Here is a 19,122-nt window from a genome sequence, read left to right on the forward strand (position 1 = left end):
CAACCCCGTGGACTGCAGCCCACCAGGCTCCTCCAGAGGTCCACGGGATTTTCCAGGCAAGAGTACAGGAGTGGGGTACCATTGCCTTCTCCGATATTCTAGAGATTGGGGACATTAATAAATAAGCTGAACTTGGTCTCCTCATGTCTCCTGTAGGAGAAGTAGGGTGGCAGACTCTAAATGAGAAGGGATAGTGTGGGGTGATGATTAAGGCAACTAGGTTGGAGGCCCAGCGCCACCATTCACCAGCTGGGTGGCCCTGGACTAGCTAAACTCTTTGTGCCTTGACTTCCCAACAGTAAAGTAAGCCATGCGCCCACTTCATAGGGTGGTAAGGATTCCATTAATTGACACATGGAAAAATACTTACGTTACCTGAAATCTCTTGGTGGGTGTGGAGCCACTAGACACAACCAAGCCAAAGAGAGGAAGAAGGAAAGATTTATTAATTAGAGCAAGCAAGGAGATCTTTCCCAAAGCAGTGTCTCTCTGATCAGCAAAACTGGAGAAGTTTTAAGCTAAGGGTACATGCGTTCTTGAAGGGGTTTGTCTGGTATATGAATATTCATGAAGGGGCTTGAGCAGAGGAGATTCAGCATAGAGTTGGGGCAAAGGTCAACAGAGTTCAAGCTTTACTTGATTGAAGTCGGAAGGGTCAACACCATCATTCCATCCTCCACCTGGGTTGCGGCCAGAGTTCCTGCAGAACTCAAAGATATGTATCAGATTGCTATGTATCCCTTGAGGAGGAACTTGGACTCTGTTTTATCACTGAACTATTTTTTCTTGACTGCTTTTCCTGTGTTCTTTCCTTAAGCTCGTTAATTACTGAGACCTATCAATGATAATCATTGTGGCCAGGCTAAGATCACAAAATGGCTTAGGAAAAAATAGCCTCTCAAAAAAAAAAAAAAAAAAAAGGCCTCTCAGGTCAAGAAGGCCATGCCTGATCTCCTTCTCTGGGGCCCTGCTACCCTGTGTGCTTACACTTCTGGCATCTACTATGTGCTCTGTTAGTACACGTGGCCAGTATAATAAAAGGGGCTGCAGGATGCACAACAGGGCAAGAGATGATGTCCAAGCTGAGCTCCTTCAGCAAATGGGGTGGACGTGGTCTTGAGGGGGAGAGGGCCCCAACAGGAGAGCTAGAGAAAAAGGTGAGGTGTGAAGACAGGGGTGTGAGATAAGTGAAGCAGCCAATCAGTTGAAGGAGCTGGGACACTGGGAGTTACTGGTAAGAGTATCAAGGGTCAGGTTTTCGGCTTTAAAGCGTCTGTTTCCTTTTGTATATATGGAAGCATGGCACACATTTGTCCTGTTCATCGATGAACCCGTAACCCCTGGCACAGAGACTAGGGTACTCCCTGACTGACCCTGCTACCTTTGGTTTCCAGCCCTACCAGCTCCCAGATGACTCAGGCCCTTTGCATTTGCTCCTTCTCTTCTTCTAGGAATGGAGCCAGGGAGACTAGGGAGGACTGAAGTTAGACCCAGGCCCGGGGTGCCCACCTTCTTCCTAGCTAACTCAGTCCCTTTGTGACCCCGTTTGAGTTAGCTGTGCGGGGGTTTGAACTCAGTTTCTCCTGCCGTCAACATTCAAACGTTAAGTGCTGCGACCTAGTACTATACCGGGTTCATAGTGTGTTCTCAGTAAATTTCTTTCCTCTCTAAACATGATCTCTACTCCTCACCACCAGGGTGGGAGGGCATGAGGGTGGAGCGGGTGTGGCTGGGAAAGGACTCAGGAAGCGAGGAGAAAGTCGAGGTTTTTATTTACAACACTACTTGCAAAGGGGCAGAGTCTGGTCCCCAACTCAGTGTATACAGGATAGGAGAGCGGGAAAGTCCGCAGTTCTCTGTAACCTGTAACCGGGGCAAGGGTCCCAAGTAGCGGGGCGAAGCGACTGCGCCTGGAGGGCTGAGGGCACCCAGCCAGCCCAGCTTTGCGCACACGGGAGAGGAACTGCTTTTCCTTGGGCGGGGTCAACCGAAGCCTGCCCTCGGGCTTAGGAGCGCAGAACAGAATGAGGGCTGGAGGTGGTGGTGCATTTTTGCAAGTCCCAGGGATCTGAGCTCTGGAGGCGGGGGTGGAGAAAGTCCATTGCCCTGGCACCTCCAGGTGTGTCGGGGGGACTTACGTAGAGCCCAGCAGCAGCTCTAATGAGGGTGCCCCCCACCCACGCTCCTCTGAAGGGATGCGCTACATCTTCACCCTCCTACCCTTCCCGGCGGCACCCAATCCCACCTTCGCTCGCGCTCCGGGAGCCTGTGGAGCAGCCGGGAGGCGTGGCCTACCGGCGGCCCGCCCCTTTGATGTGCTCCGACGCCGCTGTGATTGGACAACCGCTTGTGACGTGCGGAGACTGCGGTGGGCTCCGGTGCTGCGGCAGCCGCAGCGCCAGCCGCGGCTCCGGCTCCGGCTCCCCGGTATTTAAAGGGGACGCGGCGGCGGCCTGGGGGGATGGGGGGCAAGTGGAGGGGACGGCCCAGACGCATATCATCCACGGCCCCTCCGGACTGGAGGGACTCGTGAGAGCCGAAGCCCAGAAATCCGGGGGTGGATAAGACACCGCATCCCCTCCAATTCCCGTAAGCACCCCTTGCTCCATCCTGAGCCCAAATACCTCAGCTAGCCCGTGTCCCCCTACTCTTCACACTCCAAACTCAGCCGGGACAGACCTCTGCTGCCGCCGCTCCCCACGTGAGTCCTGGACTCGCCGAGGTAGGGGAAGGCTGGGGTCCCAGCGTGGGGTGGGGGCTGCGCTGGGTCTGAGAGCGCTCCTTCACACGCGTGTCCGTGGGGGAGTCGCTGGAGCAGAGGAATGAGTTCCTCTCCTACCCAAGGGACTAGGTGTCTGGCTATCGCTCCATTCCCGACACAGACAAGGCGAAGGAATCCGTGCTTCCTTGCTCCCTGCCACCCACGAGTCCCCTGGTCTACCGAACTGTCCCCCTCCACCACCCCCCGCCGCCCCGCACTGGAGCGAAGCACCGGCCAGCTGGGGGTGTGCCAGAGTGCCTGCTTTCCAGCCACCTCTAAAAATATCTCTCCTCAGACTCCACCGGCAGCTGCCACCTCCTTGCCCACTGAAGATCCCCTCCTAGCTTGTCTACCCAGGCAGGGAAACACAGAGGTGACTCCTGGTCCTATCTTTCTCACTGGCACCAGAGCTCCAGGACGTCAACCCAGCTGTCAGGACAACAAGCTTACAACCCAGGGGGAGTCTCCAGGGCGATAGAGGAAGTTCTGGCTGCAGTTTTCCCAAGAGGCAGCAGAGACCCTTGAATTCTAGTTCTAATCCTGATTCTGATGCTGTGTGACCCAGGATGTTAGCTTGACCTCTCTGGGCTTTTGTTTTTCTTATGCATTGCTAGTGGTGAAGGAAGGGACCAAGGAAGAAACCATGGTGAAGTTGGGAGTGCTGTCTGGGGGAGGTTGAGAATTCCAGCTTAGTGGTGGAAAGTGATTTCTAGTGATAGATACTAGGAGACCTAGTCTTGAGCAGAGGACTTGTTACTGTAGTATTTCTGGGATCCTTGCCCTTGCCACATCCTTATTCTGCAGTTTCTTGTGGAACACTGCCCTGTGGCCTCCAACCATCCATTCATGGGAATTTTCAAACTTTGTTTCCCCACCCCAAAGGTGTCCTCCCATCCTATTCCCATGGATATAATGTAACAGCACTTGCGTAAAAAGGTGCAGGGGTGCGAGGGGCCGGTGTAGGGGTGGGGGAAACACTGGTTTTAGGTAGAACCAGAATATGGACTCCCTGCCAGCCCAATGAAACCCTTCTGTCCTCTGCTCTAGCCTGCTGGAAAAGCTCAGAGGTCCTGTCCCCCTTTCCTCTGAGGGACTCTATTTGGTGACCACAAGAGGATTCAATCACTCAGGAGAAAGTTTCCAGAGGTGAGTGACCTCTCTGAATGTCCCAAGAGCCAGATTTCAGCGGGGCCTGGGGTGTCTCTGACTACTGTGGGGTAGGGGTGGGTGTTGCAGCATGGCCTTCTCAATTTCGACGGGAAGACCTCTAGGGACTAAAACAAGGGCAACTCACCAACAATAAACGTTTATCTAATTTCCCTGAATCTAGTATTAGATGAAAAGAACCTAACTTTTGCTGAGAAGTTTTGAACATGATTAAAAACAAGTAGACTATTCCACCAAATTAAAAAAAAAAAAAATCAAGGGCAAAGAAATGAAATCTGGTCTCTGGGTGATTCCTGGAGACCCTTTTATCTTCATATCTGCCTGGCATGTGTCTGTCCATGTTTGCTTTTACAAGGGGTGTGGCATCCTTTGACCTTTCCTCTTTGGACTCACCTGTCCCCTGGGGGACATGTGATATCAGCCAGGATTCTGGAAGGCTGAAAGTCCATCTAGATGGGACCTGGGACAGCCCTCCCACTTCTAACCCCCCAAACATGCCCTTCCTTTACCTCACATGCCTCCCTCCCCTTCTCTCCCATATTTTTTACCTGTGTCTCCTCTCTCAATCCCTTCCCTCTTTTTGCCCACGGCCCCATTCAGCTTTGTCCACAACTAGATTCCTAGACTACAAATTCTTAGGGAAAAGGCTGAAATCCACATTGCATGTGTAGCCAGGGAGTGGGGACAGATGGGATACCTCAAGATGGAGGGAGCCCTTCCTCTGACTGGACCCCTGCTCCTGCGAAGTCCCTGTCTCTTTCTTGAGAAACTGTTGCTTCTCCTTGCTGTCCTGGGATGGTCTGGGGAGAGTCACCTTGACAAAGTCAGAGGGGTACCCAGTGTCACCTACTCTCACCACCAGAGGGCAGCAGCCAGCCAGCCCTTTGCTCCTTCCCCTGTCTAGTCTCCTGGCTCGCAGTAGCGGTCCAGATGTGTCCCAGCTGCATATAGTCTCTCATTTAAACCCAGGGTGGAGGGGAGCAACTGGGACTTGTAGGTTTGAAACAGCATTGGTGTAGGCCCATTAAGCCAAATCCTGTCCCCAAAGTCACATAGCAAAATCTGGCAGAAATTTCAACCTGACTTCTGGCAGACTGCCAGTCTCTAGAAACACCAGGGAGTGAGACAGTCCTAGATCACCTGTGGTACCCAGGGGTCCTAGCCCTCCAGCTTCAGTGGATGCCCAGCGCTGGGCATCTGCCTCTTCCCTTTTGAGGACAGAGGGCAGGCAAGGGTGTGGCCAGGACTTCACAAACCAGGCTTTGCCCCAAGGAAACATCATAGCCTTGGGCAAGTTATTTAATCTCTGAGTCCTTTTCATCTGCTGAATCCATGGAATTGTGATGAGCAAGGACAGAATATGAATGAAGCTGATTTGTAAAACATGATGTACCATACACAAGAAAGGGGCAATGAACATATAGAGAAAAAAACACTGGTCTCATACTCTGAGATCTGGTTTTGAGATCTGTCTCTGCCATATATAGTGGGTGATGTTTGCACAAGTTGGTTATCCTTTCTAGGTCTTCAATAATATCTGTAACCTCTCCAGGATCATGAGGGATTGTTAAGAGGATGCCTAGCAAGGGCCCTGTGGTCCTTAGCTTATTTGATGGGCTGTTTTTACTGAGTGGTTCCTGAGGCTCAGGAGAGGGGATAGGATCAGGTGGATGTTGGTGGTAGAAACACTACCACCTGACCGGGCACCCTCACACGGACCTTGTATGGTTGTCAGGAGCCCTGGACCGACGGCTGGAGGCCAACAATCCCTACAGGTGGTGCTCGGGGTGATGTACTGACAATGAGCGGGTGTTTTCCAGTTGCTGGCCTCCGATGCCTGTCTAGGGTAAGTGGGTCCCTCCAGGGGTCTCTTAGGATGAGGCCTCAGCTCCATGTTCCCATCATGGGGTGGGAGGAGCCCTCTCCAGCCTCTTTTAAGCCTGCTGTCACCTCTATTAAGCCTCCACTAATCCCTGAAAGCTTCTATCCCAAGTGGGTCCCTGATGCTTTATATCCTCAACTCCAGGAATCCTGGGCCACTGAAACTCAGATAGATGTTGGTGAGACCAGAGAGTGACTGTAGGCATGAAGTTGAAGGGACAATTCTGTTAGGGAGGCAGATAGCCAGGTTCAAATCCCAACTCAGAAGTTAGGAGCCTTGGACTTCCCTTTTACAGGATGTGCCAGGCCATGAACATCACAGGAATATTGGAAAGGGAGTTAGGAAGAAACCAGAAAGAGGAGTGGTTTTGTCTTAACTAATTGGGGTGGAAGGTTGAGAGGGAGAAAGACAGCACAGTGATACTCTGAAGCTGTGCAGTCTGCTTGCTGTCCCTCTGGGGCAGGGCAAGCTGCAGAGGGCTTCTGCTCTCCACATGCTTGCCTTCATGCCCTCACCCTTGCCATGTTGCCCCGCATCCTCTCCCTTATCCCCCATTAACATGACCATCCCAAGATCTTGACTTCCTGGAGCTCCCCATCCCCACTCTTCCTGTCCTTTCTGCCCTGTGCTCCCCTAGCATGACATCCTCCTCGCCCTCTTCTTCCCCACCCCTTCCTCATCCCCTCCACCCCAGCCATACCCCACCACCTCACCTTCTGCCTTCTCAGCCACTGCCGCTCTCTTTCCTCTTCCTTGCCCATCTCCCAGGTATGTCGTGGCCTGGTGCGGGAGGCTCCTACTTCCCCAAGTCCCACAGCTTCTCCTGCTGCCCGCTTGCTTCGGACTCTGGCAGAAACCCCATCCGCTGACAAGTTCCTCCCAGGGAATTGGCAAGTGATTAGTGATGAGCTGTCAGCACAGGGCCCTGAAACCCCCCAGAGAAGTTGTGTCCCATCCTTGGACCCCTGCCCAGTGCCACCTGGCTGGAAGCAGCTCACAGAGCCTGCCTGGATTTTGGGTGGCCAGTCCACCTACCCGTTCCTCCAAGACCTAAAATCCAGTTCTCTGGCCAATGCAGAAGCCCAGGCACATCACTCTCCAGGTCTGGCACTGATTGCCCACATGCCTTGGGTAGTGCCATCAAGTCTTCCCTGGCTTCTACTATCCATCACAGTGCTACAAGCCATCGGCTCTACGTGGCTGAAAAGGGGAGTGACAAATCTGCTCCAGTTGAATGAATGAATGAATGGTTTCCCTTGACTATGTTAGGGAAGAGGAGTGGAGAGTCCCTCCCACCTTCCCTGTGTCCACCACCAACAAGGGGTCATTGGAAGTCTCTAGAATGATCTAGTCCAGAAACCTTCCCAACGGAGTGACTCCTTGGAAGCTGCTCTTCCATTCTTCCACTCAAGCCCCCATGGCCCCAGATGAGAGTAGAAGAAAGGTGTCAAAGAAGCCCTTCAGGGCTCAGGAGGATGGTCCCCTGAGGATAAACCCCAGAGCAGTTAACACAGAAGTGCAAGAGGGTGGACAGGGAAGGCAGGGGTGGGGACGCCGGCGTTGCTTAACCAGCTTAACCAGCCTTGGGTCCTCCTCAGGTCTTCGATGTGCCAGCATCTCTGGCCGTGGCCCGCTAACCTGCCTCTCCTGGGCCGGCTCCTGCCGCGCCCCCTCTCGCTTGCTCCCTCCTCCTCCTGCTCCTCTCTCCCCTGCTCCCAGGACGGCGGGATGGCTGCGCAGGGCTCGCCGCGCTTCCTCCTGACCTTCGACTTTGATGAGACTATCGTGGACGAAAACAGCGACGACTCTATCGTGCGCGCAGCGCCGGGCCAGCGGCTCCCGGAAAGCCTGCGTGCCACCTACCGCGAGGGCTTCTACAACGAGTACATGCAGCGCGTCTTCCAGTACCTGGGCGACCAGGGCGTGCGGCCGCGAGACCTGCGCGCCGTCTACGAGTCCATCCCGCTGTCGCCCGGCATGGGCGAACTGCTGCAGTTTGTGGCCAAGCAGGGTTCCTGCTTTGAGGTTATTCTCATTTCAGACGCCAACACCTTTGGCGTGGAGAGCGCGCTGCGCGCCGCCGGCCACCAAGGCCTGTTCCGCCGCATCTTCAGCAACCCTTCCGGGCCCGACGCTCGGGGGCTGCTGGCGCTGCGGCCCTTCCACTCACACAGCTGCGCGCGCTGCCCCGCCAACATGTGCAAGCACAAGGTGCTCAGCGACTACCTGCGCGAGCGGGCCCACGACGGCGTGCACTTCGAGCGCCTTTTCTACGTGGGCGACGGCGCCAACGACTTCTGTCCCGTGGGGCTGCTGGCCGGTGGCGATGTGGCCTTCCCTCGCCGCGGCTACCCCATGCACCGCCTTATCCAGGAGGCACAGAAGGCTGAGCCCAGCTCCTTCCGCGCCAGCGTGGTACCCTGGGAAAATGCCATCGAAGTGCGCCTCCATCTGCAACAGGTGCTGAAGACGTGCTGAGGACGCGGCCTGCAGGGGGCGCCTGGCGGGACGGGGGCCAGGGGGCTGGGGACAGGGAAAGACAAACCTAGTTTTATTATTCCCTTTCCCTTTCGTTTTGATGGGTCCCTCCGGGAATTTCCGGAATCCGGAGCTCGTCCATTTGGGGGCTGGAGGAGAGAGTTCGGAGCTGTCCCCATCTATGCAGTTAACCCAGCTTGGCTGTCTCCCCCAGTTCCGCTGCAAGCGAATTCTGGAGTTTGGCCCCGCCAGGGTGGTGCGCAGACCCACGCAGGCAGCAGTGTTTTCCAAAAACCTTGCCCCCTCCCAACTGGGAGGAAAGGGTTGCCTGGCAGGGTAGAGAAGGAACATCTCCCACTGTGTTTCATTAACTGTTGCCTTGGGCCGCATGACTTCCTTCCCCTAGACTTCTGTCAGGGGTACACAGGTCCTGAAATTCCTCCCCCCGTCCCTTCAGCCCCGGACTCCCCGCGGAGAGATGGTGCTCTCCACGGACGCCATTCTCAGGCCTAGGTCTTGCTTTATCTTCTGTGACCCTACACTACACTCCTGCCTCCCCCCACGCACGCTGTCAGCGTTCCCACAGGAAGAAATGCCAGAGGGAACAATCGCCTCCTGGTGGTGGGATGAGGTAGCACACTGTCCAGGGCTCGGGTCCGGCCAGCCAGGGACCTCAGAGAACGCGACGACGTCTCCTCCTCGCACCCCAGCCTCTTCTATGCAGCAAGAAACCAGGGACTTAACCAAAGTCGCCCCGCCGACTGGACTCTCTGAACCCCTCCCCTCCCGTATGGAACAGAAAGCCATGATGTTTTAAAGCAGGGCCACTGAAACCCAACCCCCTCCTCTTTTGGTGTTTCAGAGCTATAAAGGAGGTAAAGGGGCAGAGGTGACTGAGATCTCTCGCGCCGCAGTCTGAGGGATGAGGATGAGATGATCTCTCAGAAAGCCCCACTTAAGTGAGGGAGCTGGACCCCACTCTTGGAGGAATGTCCAGTTTGGGGAACCAAGTGAATTCATAAAGCAAGGAACAGGCAAAAGAGCAGGGTGCAGCCTGTCTTCACAGAGAGGCACAAGGGTCTCATGGAGAGGGCTCAAGCAGGGATGGGAGATATTCCTGCTTAGGGCAGGCAAAGGGACTCAGTCAGCAGGAGCCTAAAAACCGGGTTACCTTTCAATCTTTCAGCACACCCCGCACCCCACCCTGCAGGGCAATCATCAAGAGGTCACCAGTTTTATTCCAAGTTGGCACTTGCAGCTGGAGACCCTGTCTTGCATGGTCCAAGGGTCTCCTGTGGATAAGATCACCAAACACCTTGGCTTCCAGTTCTTTCCTGTCTCTAGCAGGCTTCTGGGTACCTCTCCCAGGACCCCCTCCCACTGCAATGGGGGGAAGGGACAGACAACAGTTAACAGCCCAGAGGTGTGCAACCCTGGTCCAGTCTTGAGTGAAGCTGGCTTTGGTGTGGGACTCAGGCTCACTCAAGGCAGTGCTTGAATAGCATGGCAGAGACCAGGCTGTCAGCTGATGGGCTCCACATAGTTCCCAGGGAAGAATCCAGACCCCTCGGAGCAGACACCCTCACACCATCCATCAGAGTAGCGGCGGGTGATGCAGATAACTGTGCCCTCAGAGAAGGAGAGCTCGTTGTCCTTCTGGCGGGTGTATGGGTACAGTGTCACCACTGGAGGGAGAGAGGGGAGGGTGCCGTGAGATGAGCCTCCTGCTGCACCCTGGGATGCTGGGGCCCACACCCTGAACTCTAGAGAGCACCATGGGGACTTGGGCAGGAGATGCCTTCTACCAAGCCCTGGGCTCCTCCTCAGCTGAGCTAATACTCAATATCAGGCCAGCTGCTTTTCTGTGTGGGTGTGTGGGGAATAACGGTCACACCTTTGCAAATGGAAGGGAGAATGGCTCTGGGCTAGAAGATTGGGGGGAAACCTGACCCCACAATCTGTTGCCCTTCAGTCCCAGGACTCAAGTACCTTTCTCCAAGTACGCATCAGGGACCCAGCTGGGCTCTTCGGACCCAAAGCCTGGTGGGGGTGGAGGTGGCAGCTCCAGATCATCTATATCCAGGGGTGGAGGAGGGGGCAGGTCGAGGGGCATGGGCAGCTCTGGGGCTGGGAGAGAAGCAGAAAGGCTGCAAGTGTGACACAGGCAACCCCATCCACTCCAAGAAACTTCACTGTTGGAGAGCAGGGCCCCAGGATCTACCCATTCGATGTACTCTGCCTGCAGCCCTTGTTCATCCTGCTCCTCCCACAGTGCCTCTAGCGGGTGGTAGGTGCTCAGTAAACAGCAATGTTGAACAGTGTAGGGTGATCAGACTCTGCCACTTGGCTGGGCAAGCCTTGAGCAAGTCACTTAATTTAACTTCACAGGCTCAGTTTCTTCATCTGTTGAATGGGAGTGTGAAGATCCTAAGCAGTCAAATTTAAGCAAGAAAATGGATGAGAAGCTTTGACTTGGTAAAAAGCAGGGGCTAAATTATGTTAGCCTGCTTCCTCTGCTTTCTTCCTGTCACTCCTACCTTGGACAAAGTTCACTGACATAGGCCCAGTTGGATCCAACTGGGGTGAGGTGGGGTGAGGTTTTCTCACTCGAGAGGTGAGAAAACAACCCCAAACGTTGAGATAGGAGGAGGAGGCAGGGCTCCTTACCCGGTGGGGGCAAAGACAGTTTCTCCAACGAAGTGGGTAGCAGGAAGAAGTCAGGGGCAGCAGGTGGTGGGGGTGGGGGTTGGGGGGCTGCCTGCCCCTTGGTCATGGAGACCCCACCGACACCTTCGGCGCTGCTGAAGACCAGAGAGAAAGGGGCTTTGCTAGGTTGGGGGACAACTTCCTAACTCAGTACCCAAGCTGACCCCGCCCCTTCAATCACAAGCTCCGCCCTTGTGGTCCGCAGTCTTAATCCACCTTCATGACCACCCCAACCTAAAACCTGTGGGGCTCACCCGGCTGAGGCCAGTGAGGAGGCAGAGGAGGCGGCGGAGAGTCTGCCGTCGGGCACTACGGGGGCCTGCACGGGTTCGGGGATCCGGGGTGCTCTCCTGGGGTGGGAAGATAGGAGGGGTGAAGTGACGTCGAGGGGGAAGCCATCAGGCGAGCAGGGGTTCGGGGTGAGAAGAGGCAGTTGTCGGAGGAGGAAGTTTGGCGCCTGGCTTGAAGGGACGGGAGGTGGGGAGTAGTTTCTGGTTGAGGGGAGGGAGAGGAGGGGGTGCAGGTTACGATTGTGGGAGACCTCACCCTAGGGTGGCGGAGGCGGGAGTAGCAGGCGCCTTGATGCTCTTACGAGACAAGGTCCCAGTCCGCGACAGCTGCGTGCTCAGATCCTGCAGGGGGGAGCAGGGGGCGGGGGCTGACACCCACAGCGGCCTGCAACAGCGCCCCTCCATCCCAGAGAGGAAACGGGGGAGGGGCAGATGAGAACTGGGAGAGTGGGGAGGAGGGAGAGCAAGTTCCGACTTCCACTTCCCAGCCTGCTCTCCCACCCCACCCCTCTCAGTCTTGCTCTTGGCAGACCGGGCCTTAAATCTGCCATAGGCTCAGGCAGACAGGATCTGAAGGCCACTTCCTCTTGCAGGGCCTCAGCAGCTGAGCCCCATTCTCACCCAAAGTCTCTGAGCGCATTGCTTTGTGGGCCTTAACTCTGAGAAACCCCAACTCCAGCCCACAGCTGAGGAGGTAGAGGCTGAGGTAGAAACCTCCCACCTGTCATTTTCACGGGCCTGAGGAACTGGCTTTGGGGAGTTCAGGGCAGAGAGGAGCAGAATGTACAGAGTACAAGTGACAAGCTGTGAACTCATGTGCAAGAGAGCACTAAAGTTGGTGATGGAGTTTCCCCAAGAATAGGTACATGAGGAATGATGTCCTCTGCTATCCTCCCCTGGAGACAAGATAAAAGGGACTTGAACTCAGGCATAAAGAATTTAGGTTGGATAAAAGGAAGAACTTACTGGCAAGAGGGCCTAGCGACTGAAAGAGGGAGTGTGATTTCTGTTTTGGAGGGAGATGTTGTGTTAAGGAAATCAAGGGGCTGTTTAGATACAGGAGAGCAGCCAATCTAATCTGGAATGTTGACGTGTGGGGACAAGGAATGGATAAAATGGGATTAAGGGTGTGTCCTCTTCCACCTCGCAGAAGGAGGTAGGCTGTGAAGAAAATGCCAGTCTTCAGCATGTCCTCATTTGAGTGCCTGCATCCCCCGCCCTCCCCACCCAACAGCAACTCTGGGTGACTGTTCAGCACAGTGACCTCAAACCTCCAGACAGAGGAAGTTGCTGTTCTCATGTGGCTGGGGAACCATTCTCATGCACCCTGACGTCTTCCCTCTCCGCTCTTCCCCTTCACACACACACACACCCATCCTGTACCCACAAGTTTGTATGTGTGAGCCCAGGTGGCATTGTCAGCAGGTCTTGTGATAAGGGTAAAGGTCAGTTATTAAGAGAAAGGTCGTGATGAATTTTAAAGGAAGAAGATGGGCCCCCTCTCCTATAAGGGGGCCCCATGGGGAGCAGCAGAGCCACTTAGGGCGATGGCTTCAGGGAATGAGGAAGGAAAGGGGCTGCAGGGTGGGACAAGAACATGGTCCTGGAAGAGAACTGAGGCTCTAGAGCGAAGGGAGCCATGAGGCAGAAGAGGCTGGGGGCACTTCCCTGGTGGTCCAGTGGTTAGGGCTCTGTGCTTCCGCTGCACGGGGCATGGACCGGGGAAACAAAATCCCCATGAGGTATGGCCTTAAAAAAACAGAGGCTGTGCTGTGGAGAAAGAGGAGGGGCCCCTCTCTCTACCTTGATCCCATGGCCAATGTCATCCAGGCAACTGAAGTTGAGGGGTCTCCTGTAGTAGGGCGTGAGGTGAGGCAGGCTCTCAGGGGCGATGATCTTCTGGCCGGGAGGCAGCCGCTGGACAGTGGCTAAGGTGCCGATCTCCCTTCGGGCCACTTTCTCCATATGCATGTTCACCATCTGTGTGACAGAGTTGGAGGTGACAATGCTCTTTCCCTTAAAACTTTGGGGAGGGGGAGAGGCCATGGGAGGCAGCGAGGTGCCGGGAAAGAGTGAGTTTTGTCCCTGAGGTCACACAGCATTTGGGTAAAGAGTTGCCAGGAAAGGATGGAGCCACTTTGGAGCAACTTCCAGTGGAAGAGAACAAGAGTTATTATTAGCTGAGCAGGAACCAGAGGAAAAGAGAAAACACAGCATCCTTAAGGGGTGCTGGGAAGAGGCTGGGCCAGCTTGGGAGCAGAGGGAGACAATGTGGAGGTGGCTGAGAATCATGGCTGAATCAGCTCTCCCTCTTGCTGCTAAGTCACATCAGTCGCGTCCGACTCTGTGCGACCCCATAGACGGCAGCCCACCAGGTTCCCCCCTCCCTGGGATTCTTCAGGCAAGAATACTGGAGTGGGTTGCCTTGGGGGACAATATAAGCGAATCAACTTCCTCTTGGAATGTTCTTTGGAGAAACCTACATCTCTGAGAGGGTGTGAACTTCAGTCTGCTGGGGTGAGAGAAAAAGACACACTCACACTGAACATGTGAGTGATGCACAGGCCAGGCTGATGCATGTGGTTTATGGGGTAATTCCTCGGCCAAGGATTCAGGAAGGAAGGAGGAGGGTGTATATGCGAGATGGGGTGGGACGCTGTGTGGTGGTGGCAGCGCTTCCAGGGCTGAGAATGACCTTGCCAAGCAAGCAGTCTGACTTTGGGATATTTATAAAGTCACCGCCTGTGTTTAGATGAAAACAGGGTACATTTGCCTCTTTTCTGTGCTATGTAGCCACTGTGGAGGGGAGAGCCTGCTTTCGATCATGTAGGAAGGAATTCAGAAAGAGTTCTGCCATCAGGGAGTTCCTGGTCAGAAGGGGACAGCAAGGCCCACCCCTGAGACACATGGAAGCTCAAAAAGCTTGGCAAGTGCCAACTTTCTGGGATAGAGGTGGGTGTTTGGATGTAGAGGAAGGCAGGAAAGAACTTTTGCTGCAGAAGATGTCCGGGTGGGGCTGAAGAGTTAGGGGCTGAGGCGAGCAGCTTTCCCCCAGCTTTTACCTGGCCCAGTGTGCTCACGCGGGCTTCCACCTGCCTCAGGGCAGCCGCCTGAAGATCCAGCATCCGCAGGGTGTGTCCAGCCAGATTGCCCACCTGGTAGGCCACGCTGGCCAGGGCCTGGGTGGTGAAAGCCATGGTCTCCTCCAGTGCTTTTCGCTTGTCCGTGGCCTGAAATACACACAGCCCTGGCATGTTCCACTGGGTCCTTGGCTGTGGGCTGGGATGGGATAGGGTATGAAGAAGATGGGGGCTGAGTTGGGAGAAAACGGTTACCGTCAGATGTTTGAGGAGGTTTCTGTAAGAACGATGCGGTAAGAAGGACTCAAGGGGTATTAGGAAAGTGACTCTGCAGCCCTGGGAACTGGGTCCAAGGGGAGGTAAAGATACCCTTCTCAGATAGTCACACTGAGGATTAGCCCTACTACCCTCCTGAAGATATTTTTTTAGGGGGGATCGTAAATGGTGAACAGTAGAAAGGAAAGAGGAAGTCAACACTGGCTGGAAAAGATATTATTGGACTTGAAAACCAAACAACCAACCTCAGGCCCACATCCCAGACCTTCTAACCAGAATCCCCTGGGCATGTGGCCAATGAATCTGTACCTTTAAAAGCTCCTTAGGTGACTCCTGAGCTCCTGGCTTAGCTCTGGTCTGCAAGGTGGTGTTTGGGAACCAATAATTTGGTCCATTTTATTGATAAGAAACTGAAGCCCAGAAGGGGTAGAATAAAGCAACTTCTAACTGTAGCCTATATTGTGAAAGTGTTAGTTGCTCAGTTGTGTCTGACTCTTTGTGACCCCATGGACTGTAGCCCACCAGGCTTCTCTGTGGAATTTTCCAGGCAAGAATACTGGAGTGGGTTGCCATTCCCTTCTCCAGGGAATCTTCCTGACCCAGGGATCAAACCCAGGCCTCCCACATTGCAGGCAGATTCTTTACTGTCTGAGCCACCAGAGAAGTGTAGCCTGTATAACCGGGGCCTGTATAGGGTCCCACAAGGCTGGCTCCTGTTTTTCTCCTCACCCTCATCTCCTTCCTCTCTCCCACTCACTCATGGTCCTCCAGCCACATTGGCTATTGGGTCTCAGTTCCTGATCAAGCTGAGATTGCTTGTACCTCAGGACTTTTGCACTTGTTATACTTCAGGTCTTCAGAGATACTTGCCCGATCACCCCAAGATCTCCCCTAGCCCACCTCTGTATTGACTCTGTATTAGATTTACCGTTTTCTTCATAGAACTTAGTACCATCTGAAATTTTTTATCTATGTACTTCATTATCTATCCCCCCATACACACACACACACACACACACACACACACACACACACATCCACATACACTAGAATGTAAGCCCTAAGAGGGAAGGGAGCTCATCTGTTTTATTCTGTATCCTATCCTGGAATAGTTAGTGCCCAACATACAGATGAAACTTGATGAATATGCATTTGTGAATTAATCAGTGGGTTGAATGCAAACCCAAACACTTGCTGGCCATGTTCCTACTGCCTGCCAGGCACTGTGCCCGGTGCTGGCTAGGGCCACACTTCCAGGCAGTGGTGGTGGGGTGGGCAGGGAGTGTCTGAAGACTGAGGAGGGTTTACTTCTCTAGTCATTTGGTTCCCCAGGCAGCTTCCTCATCTCAGGTTGGGACACGAGGGTAGGGGCCAATCCAGGGCAAGTCTGGGGAGAGGCCAGCAGACTAATCAGTAAGGCTGCACCCTGAGGTCTCCTTGTTAAGGGCCTTCAGTTGATCCTCGAGGCCCATAGTGGAGAACAGACCTAGAACCTATCTAAGCAGGGTGCTCAAAGAGACCTGGGAGCATCTAGTGTAGCCCCAATGAAACTTGAACCAAAGGGTGGGCCCAGAACCTTCTCCCCTCAGGTGCTTCTCCATGCCTTTCTGTTCCAAAGAGGCTAAGAACTGCTTATTTGCATCCAATTTACATATCATCAACATACATAACTGAGTGCCTTGAAAAGGCAAAGAGATCAACCCAGAAAGAACAACAGGTCTAATTGTAGTTCAAGACTGTCCTTGAGTAGATGAGGAAATGAAGGCCCAGAATGGAGCAGTGACTACTCTGTATTAGCTGGCCTCTCTTGTACTCACCCCTCCCTGGACTGGCATGTGGAATTCATCACTGGATTTTTCCTGTCAGTCCAAACAGGAAACATGTCTGCTTGGGCCCAGCTCTGGGGAGGACAGAGCCTGGATGCCTACCGACTCCTGGCTTTGGTCTTAACCCAAAGTCAGGTCTAGAGAAACAAAGGTCTGGGATCCATCTTCATGGCTGACTGCTTATTCATCATGCAAATTACCCTGTCTACAAACTCAATGGACCCTGACAGAGAACTCTGCAGTTGACCCTAGCTTGTCCTCCCCCATTCCCCAAGGGCTTCCTGACACCTGCTTGAGATGGAGGGGGCGGTGTGAGGAAGGAGGGGAGATCGTGGGAACCAGGTCTTATTTAAGACCAGTTTTGAGAAGTCATCCAAATCCTTCCTAGGCATTTGCTCCTCAGAAAATCCTCAGAGGAGCCAGGGAAGGTAACTGGTTCTGTGGTCTAGTAGTGTTCTGCATGAAGGAAGCTGAAATCCAAGGATTCTGACCTGGGTCAGGGCTTCTGAGGCCCTGAGGGTTTTTACAAGGGCTGCTTCACCTCAGTAGAATTAACTTTGAATATCTATATTTGTCTTTCATCCATCTGATGAAAGGTGATGATGATAGTAACAGCTGCCATTTATCCTGCCCTTCTTGAGGGAGAAACACTGGGCTAAATGTGCTAATACATTATTACGTTTAACCCATGTGACCACTGTGATAAAAGGTATAAGAATCACAAGGGAAACTTGCCCCATGTCCAGGAGCTGGACACTGGACTCAGGTCTTTCTGACCTCAAATTCTGTGTGCACCCCATATGTGCAAATGAGAACCCATCCAGAAATGCTTTGAGATGTGCAGAAGTTATTAAACAAGAATGGGAAAGAGGGCCTCCATCCTAGTCCATAGGAGGAGCTTGCCTTCCAGTGCTAGGGGAATGCAGCTAGTTCACAAGCCACATTCCAGCTCAGTTTCAGTACCCACAGTCACTCAGGATCTACAGTGGGAGTAGCATTTTCAACTAGAGATTTGGGGGGGAATGCTCTGGAGTCAAAGTTGCTTGTTCAAATCCAGGTTCTACCATTAGCTTGGAGACCCTGGGAACGTAAGTTAACTTTTCAGAAGCTCAGCCTCCTGGTTGTGAAGTGGGAGTGGTCCTCACCTCACAGACTGGGGTGAGGACTGAAGGGGGCAATGAAGGCAGTTCAGATGCAAAGCACTTTAACTGCTGTTGCCATGACCTTTCTTTAATCTGCCATTTTCTCATAAGCATTTTCTCCTTTTATTTTTATTTTTTTTTAAACACTCACTCCTACGGAGCTGGGAGGTCCCAGTGCAAATAAACTGTCTTAAAATCATACAGCATGTCAGGGAGGGAAAGGCAGAGAGGAGAGGGTTCAGCTTCAGAAGTCAAGGCTAGGCTGATGCCCAGGTCTGCCATTGCCAAGCGATGTGACCTTGGACAAGTCACCTTGCCTCCCTGAACTGCTGTCCCTTCATCTATGAAACGGGAATAATGATATTGTCTCACAAGGCCGTTATGAAGGCTGTCCTTTTCTGTTCATCCAAGCACCTACTCTCCGTCCGAGGACAACACCCCAATTTAGAAAACTGTTTTAAAATGCCACTCTCCTTGCATTTTGCTGGTAGTCTGCTGCATGCAGTCATATTGTCCATCCCCCTGCCTCTGAGTCAAACTCCATCTCTTTAACCCAACATAGGGTGACATCTCTCAACTCTCCCTCAGCTATCAGGGACAGAGTTTTCTCTCGTCCATCTCAAGTTCAAGACAATGTTTGGGAAGTTCTTCTGAAGTCTCACCTAGAGCCAGCGTGAACATGGAATGATGGCACCAACAGCTGTGTGAGGACAAGTCTTTAGACCTCTGGATCTGAGTGGGACGTTCGGAAGGAGAGGAGCCTGCGGGGAGGCCTATAGCAGGATGGGGTAGCACTGCCTTCCCTGGGCATCTCTGAGGCTCTGGGAAAGAGGAGTACAGGAGGGCCCGGGAGCACACGTCAGCATGAGAATTTAAGGGTCTGGGATGAAGCCAGCCTGGAGTGGGAGGATAGCTCAGCCAACGCCCAGGCCAAGCACCTGTCAGGATGGGCTCTGGGCCCCTGGAGGGGCTGGGGTGCCAGGCCTGCACCCGCTCTGCTTACCTGCACGTAGTTGTCCTCGCAGTAGTCTGCGACTCGCAGCAGGGAGCTGTGGTTGCCCCTCAGGGCCTCCCGGCCCGTGGGGATCTCAAACTCCTGCAGTTGCTGTAGCTCCGCCATGGCCCCTGGCCTCTGCCCGGCTCCCCGGGGAGCCTGCCGGTTTTGCACCTCACTCTGCCCTTGATTGGTTGCTCTGCCTTCCCTCCCTCTCACTGCTTTTGGTTTCCTCTGCGTGAGACCCAAACCTGCTAGCAAGGGGCAGGCATGCTATGCGGGGACAAGAGGAAGTTAGTCCCCACTCCCTTGGCCTGTGCCACTTTGTCCCCTGCCCAGAGGAAGGGAGAAAAGGGGGGGCTCCTTTGGGGGCCCAGCCCCCCAATCCCTCCTAGCAGAGGAAGCCAAGGTCGGGGCGGCTGTGATTGCTCCCTGGGCCTGGAGAGGAAGCTGCGGCGGGGGCTGGGATGGGAGACAGGAGGAAGGGGGCTGGCCTGCTCTGGGAGGTGGAGATGGATTT

General features: G+C 53.9%; 2 protein-coding genes and 1 long non-coding RNA gene across 11 annotated transcripts; 1 reads left to right on the forward strand and 2 right to left on the reverse strand.

The window, feature by feature from the left end:
* Positions 1 to 423: 423 nt before the first annotated feature.
* LOC138992105 (uncharacterized) lies at positions 424 to 6,663 on the reverse strand. Its single transcript, XR_011467981.1, has 2 exons — positions 6,524 to 6,663; positions 424 to 700 (listed from the first exon to the last, which is right to left on the reverse strand). It is a non-coding gene; the product is annotated as an uncharacterized lncRNA (long non-coding RNA).
* PHOSPHO1 (phosphoethanolamine/phosphocholine phosphatase 1) lies at positions 1,838 to 9,174 on the forward strand. 8 transcript variants are annotated; one of them, XM_070389718.1, is made up of 5 exons: positions 1,838 to 2,722; positions 3,809 to 3,907; positions 5,664 to 5,774; positions 6,579 to 6,700; positions 7,409 to 9,174. In XM_070389718.1, exons 3-5 carry the CDS (start codon positions 5,730 to 5,732, stop codon positions 8,286 to 8,288), a joined length of 1,047 nt encoding a protein of 348 aa, XP_070245819.1. In that variant the 5' UTR covers positions 1,838 to 2,722; positions 3,809 to 3,907; positions 5,664 to 5,729; the 3' UTR covers positions 8,289 to 9,174. The 8 variants fall into 8 exon arrangements, with proteins under 8 accessions (XP_070245819.1, XP_070245820.1, XP_070245821.1 ...); XM_070389719.1 differs by having other exon boundaries at positions 1,838 to 2,701; XM_070389720.1 differs by having other exon boundaries at positions 1,838 to 2,589.
* A 332-nt stretch (positions 9,175 to 9,506) lies between these two features.
* Positions 9,507 to 19,026, reverse strand: ABI3 (ABI family member 3). Of its 2 annotated transcripts, XM_005890346.3 has the most exons (8): positions 18,612 to 19,026; positions 14,347 to 14,514; positions 13,088 to 13,264; positions 11,541 to 11,626; positions 11,249 to 11,344; positions 10,956 to 11,089; positions 10,278 to 10,415; positions 9,507 to 9,973 (listed from the first exon to the last, which is right to left on the reverse strand). In XM_005890346.3, the coding sequence occupies exons 1-8, from the start codon at positions 18,726 to 18,728 to the stop codon at positions 9,810 to 9,812; spliced, it is 1,080 nt and encodes a 359-aa protein (XP_005890408.1). In that variant the 5' UTR covers positions 18,729 to 19,026; the 3' UTR covers positions 9,507 to 9,809. The 2 variants fall into 2 exon arrangements, with proteins under 2 accessions (XP_005890408.1, XP_070245818.1); XM_070389717.1 differs by lacking the exon at positions 10,278 to 10,415.
* Between the last annotated feature and the right edge of the window lie 96 nt (positions 19,027 to 19,122).

This window comes from Bos mutus, chromosome 19, assembly GCF_027580195.1.
Source record: "Bos mutus isolate GX-2022 chromosome 19, NWIPB_WYAK_1.1, whole genome shotgun sequence".
In the NCBI taxonomy this organism is placed as follows: domain Eukaryota; kingdom Metazoa; phylum Chordata; class Mammalia; order Artiodactyla; family Bovidae; genus Bos; species Bos mutus.

Excerpts from the sequence above, each read along its gene's own strand:
- PHOSPHO1 (XM_070389718.1), top strand. The coding sequence starts at position 5,730 with ATGAGCGGGTGTTTTCCAGTTGCTGGCCTCCGATGCCTGTCTAGG. Across the intron at positions 5,775-6,578 it reads GCCTCCGATGCCTGTCTAGG|GTATGTCGTGGCCTGGTGCG; the intron begins GTAAGTGGGTCC and ends CCCATCTCCCAG. Across the intron at positions 6,701-7,408 it reads AAGTTCCTCCCAGGGAATTG|GTCTTCGATGTGCCAGCATC; the intron begins GCAAGTGATTAG and ends GGTCCTCCTCAG.
- ABI3 (XM_005890346.3), bottom strand. The coding sequence starts at position 18,728 with ATGGCGGAGCTACAGCAACTGCAGGAGTTTGAGATCCCCACGGGCCGG. Across the intron at positions 13,265-14,346 it reads GCGTGAGCACACTGGGCCAG|ATGGTGAACATGCATATGGA; the intron begins GTAAAAGCTGGG and ends TCTGTCACACAG. Across the intron at positions 9,974-10,277 it reads TGATGCGTACTTGGAGAAAG|TGGTGACACTGTACCCATAC; the intron begins GTACTTGAGTCC and ends CTCTCCCTCCAG.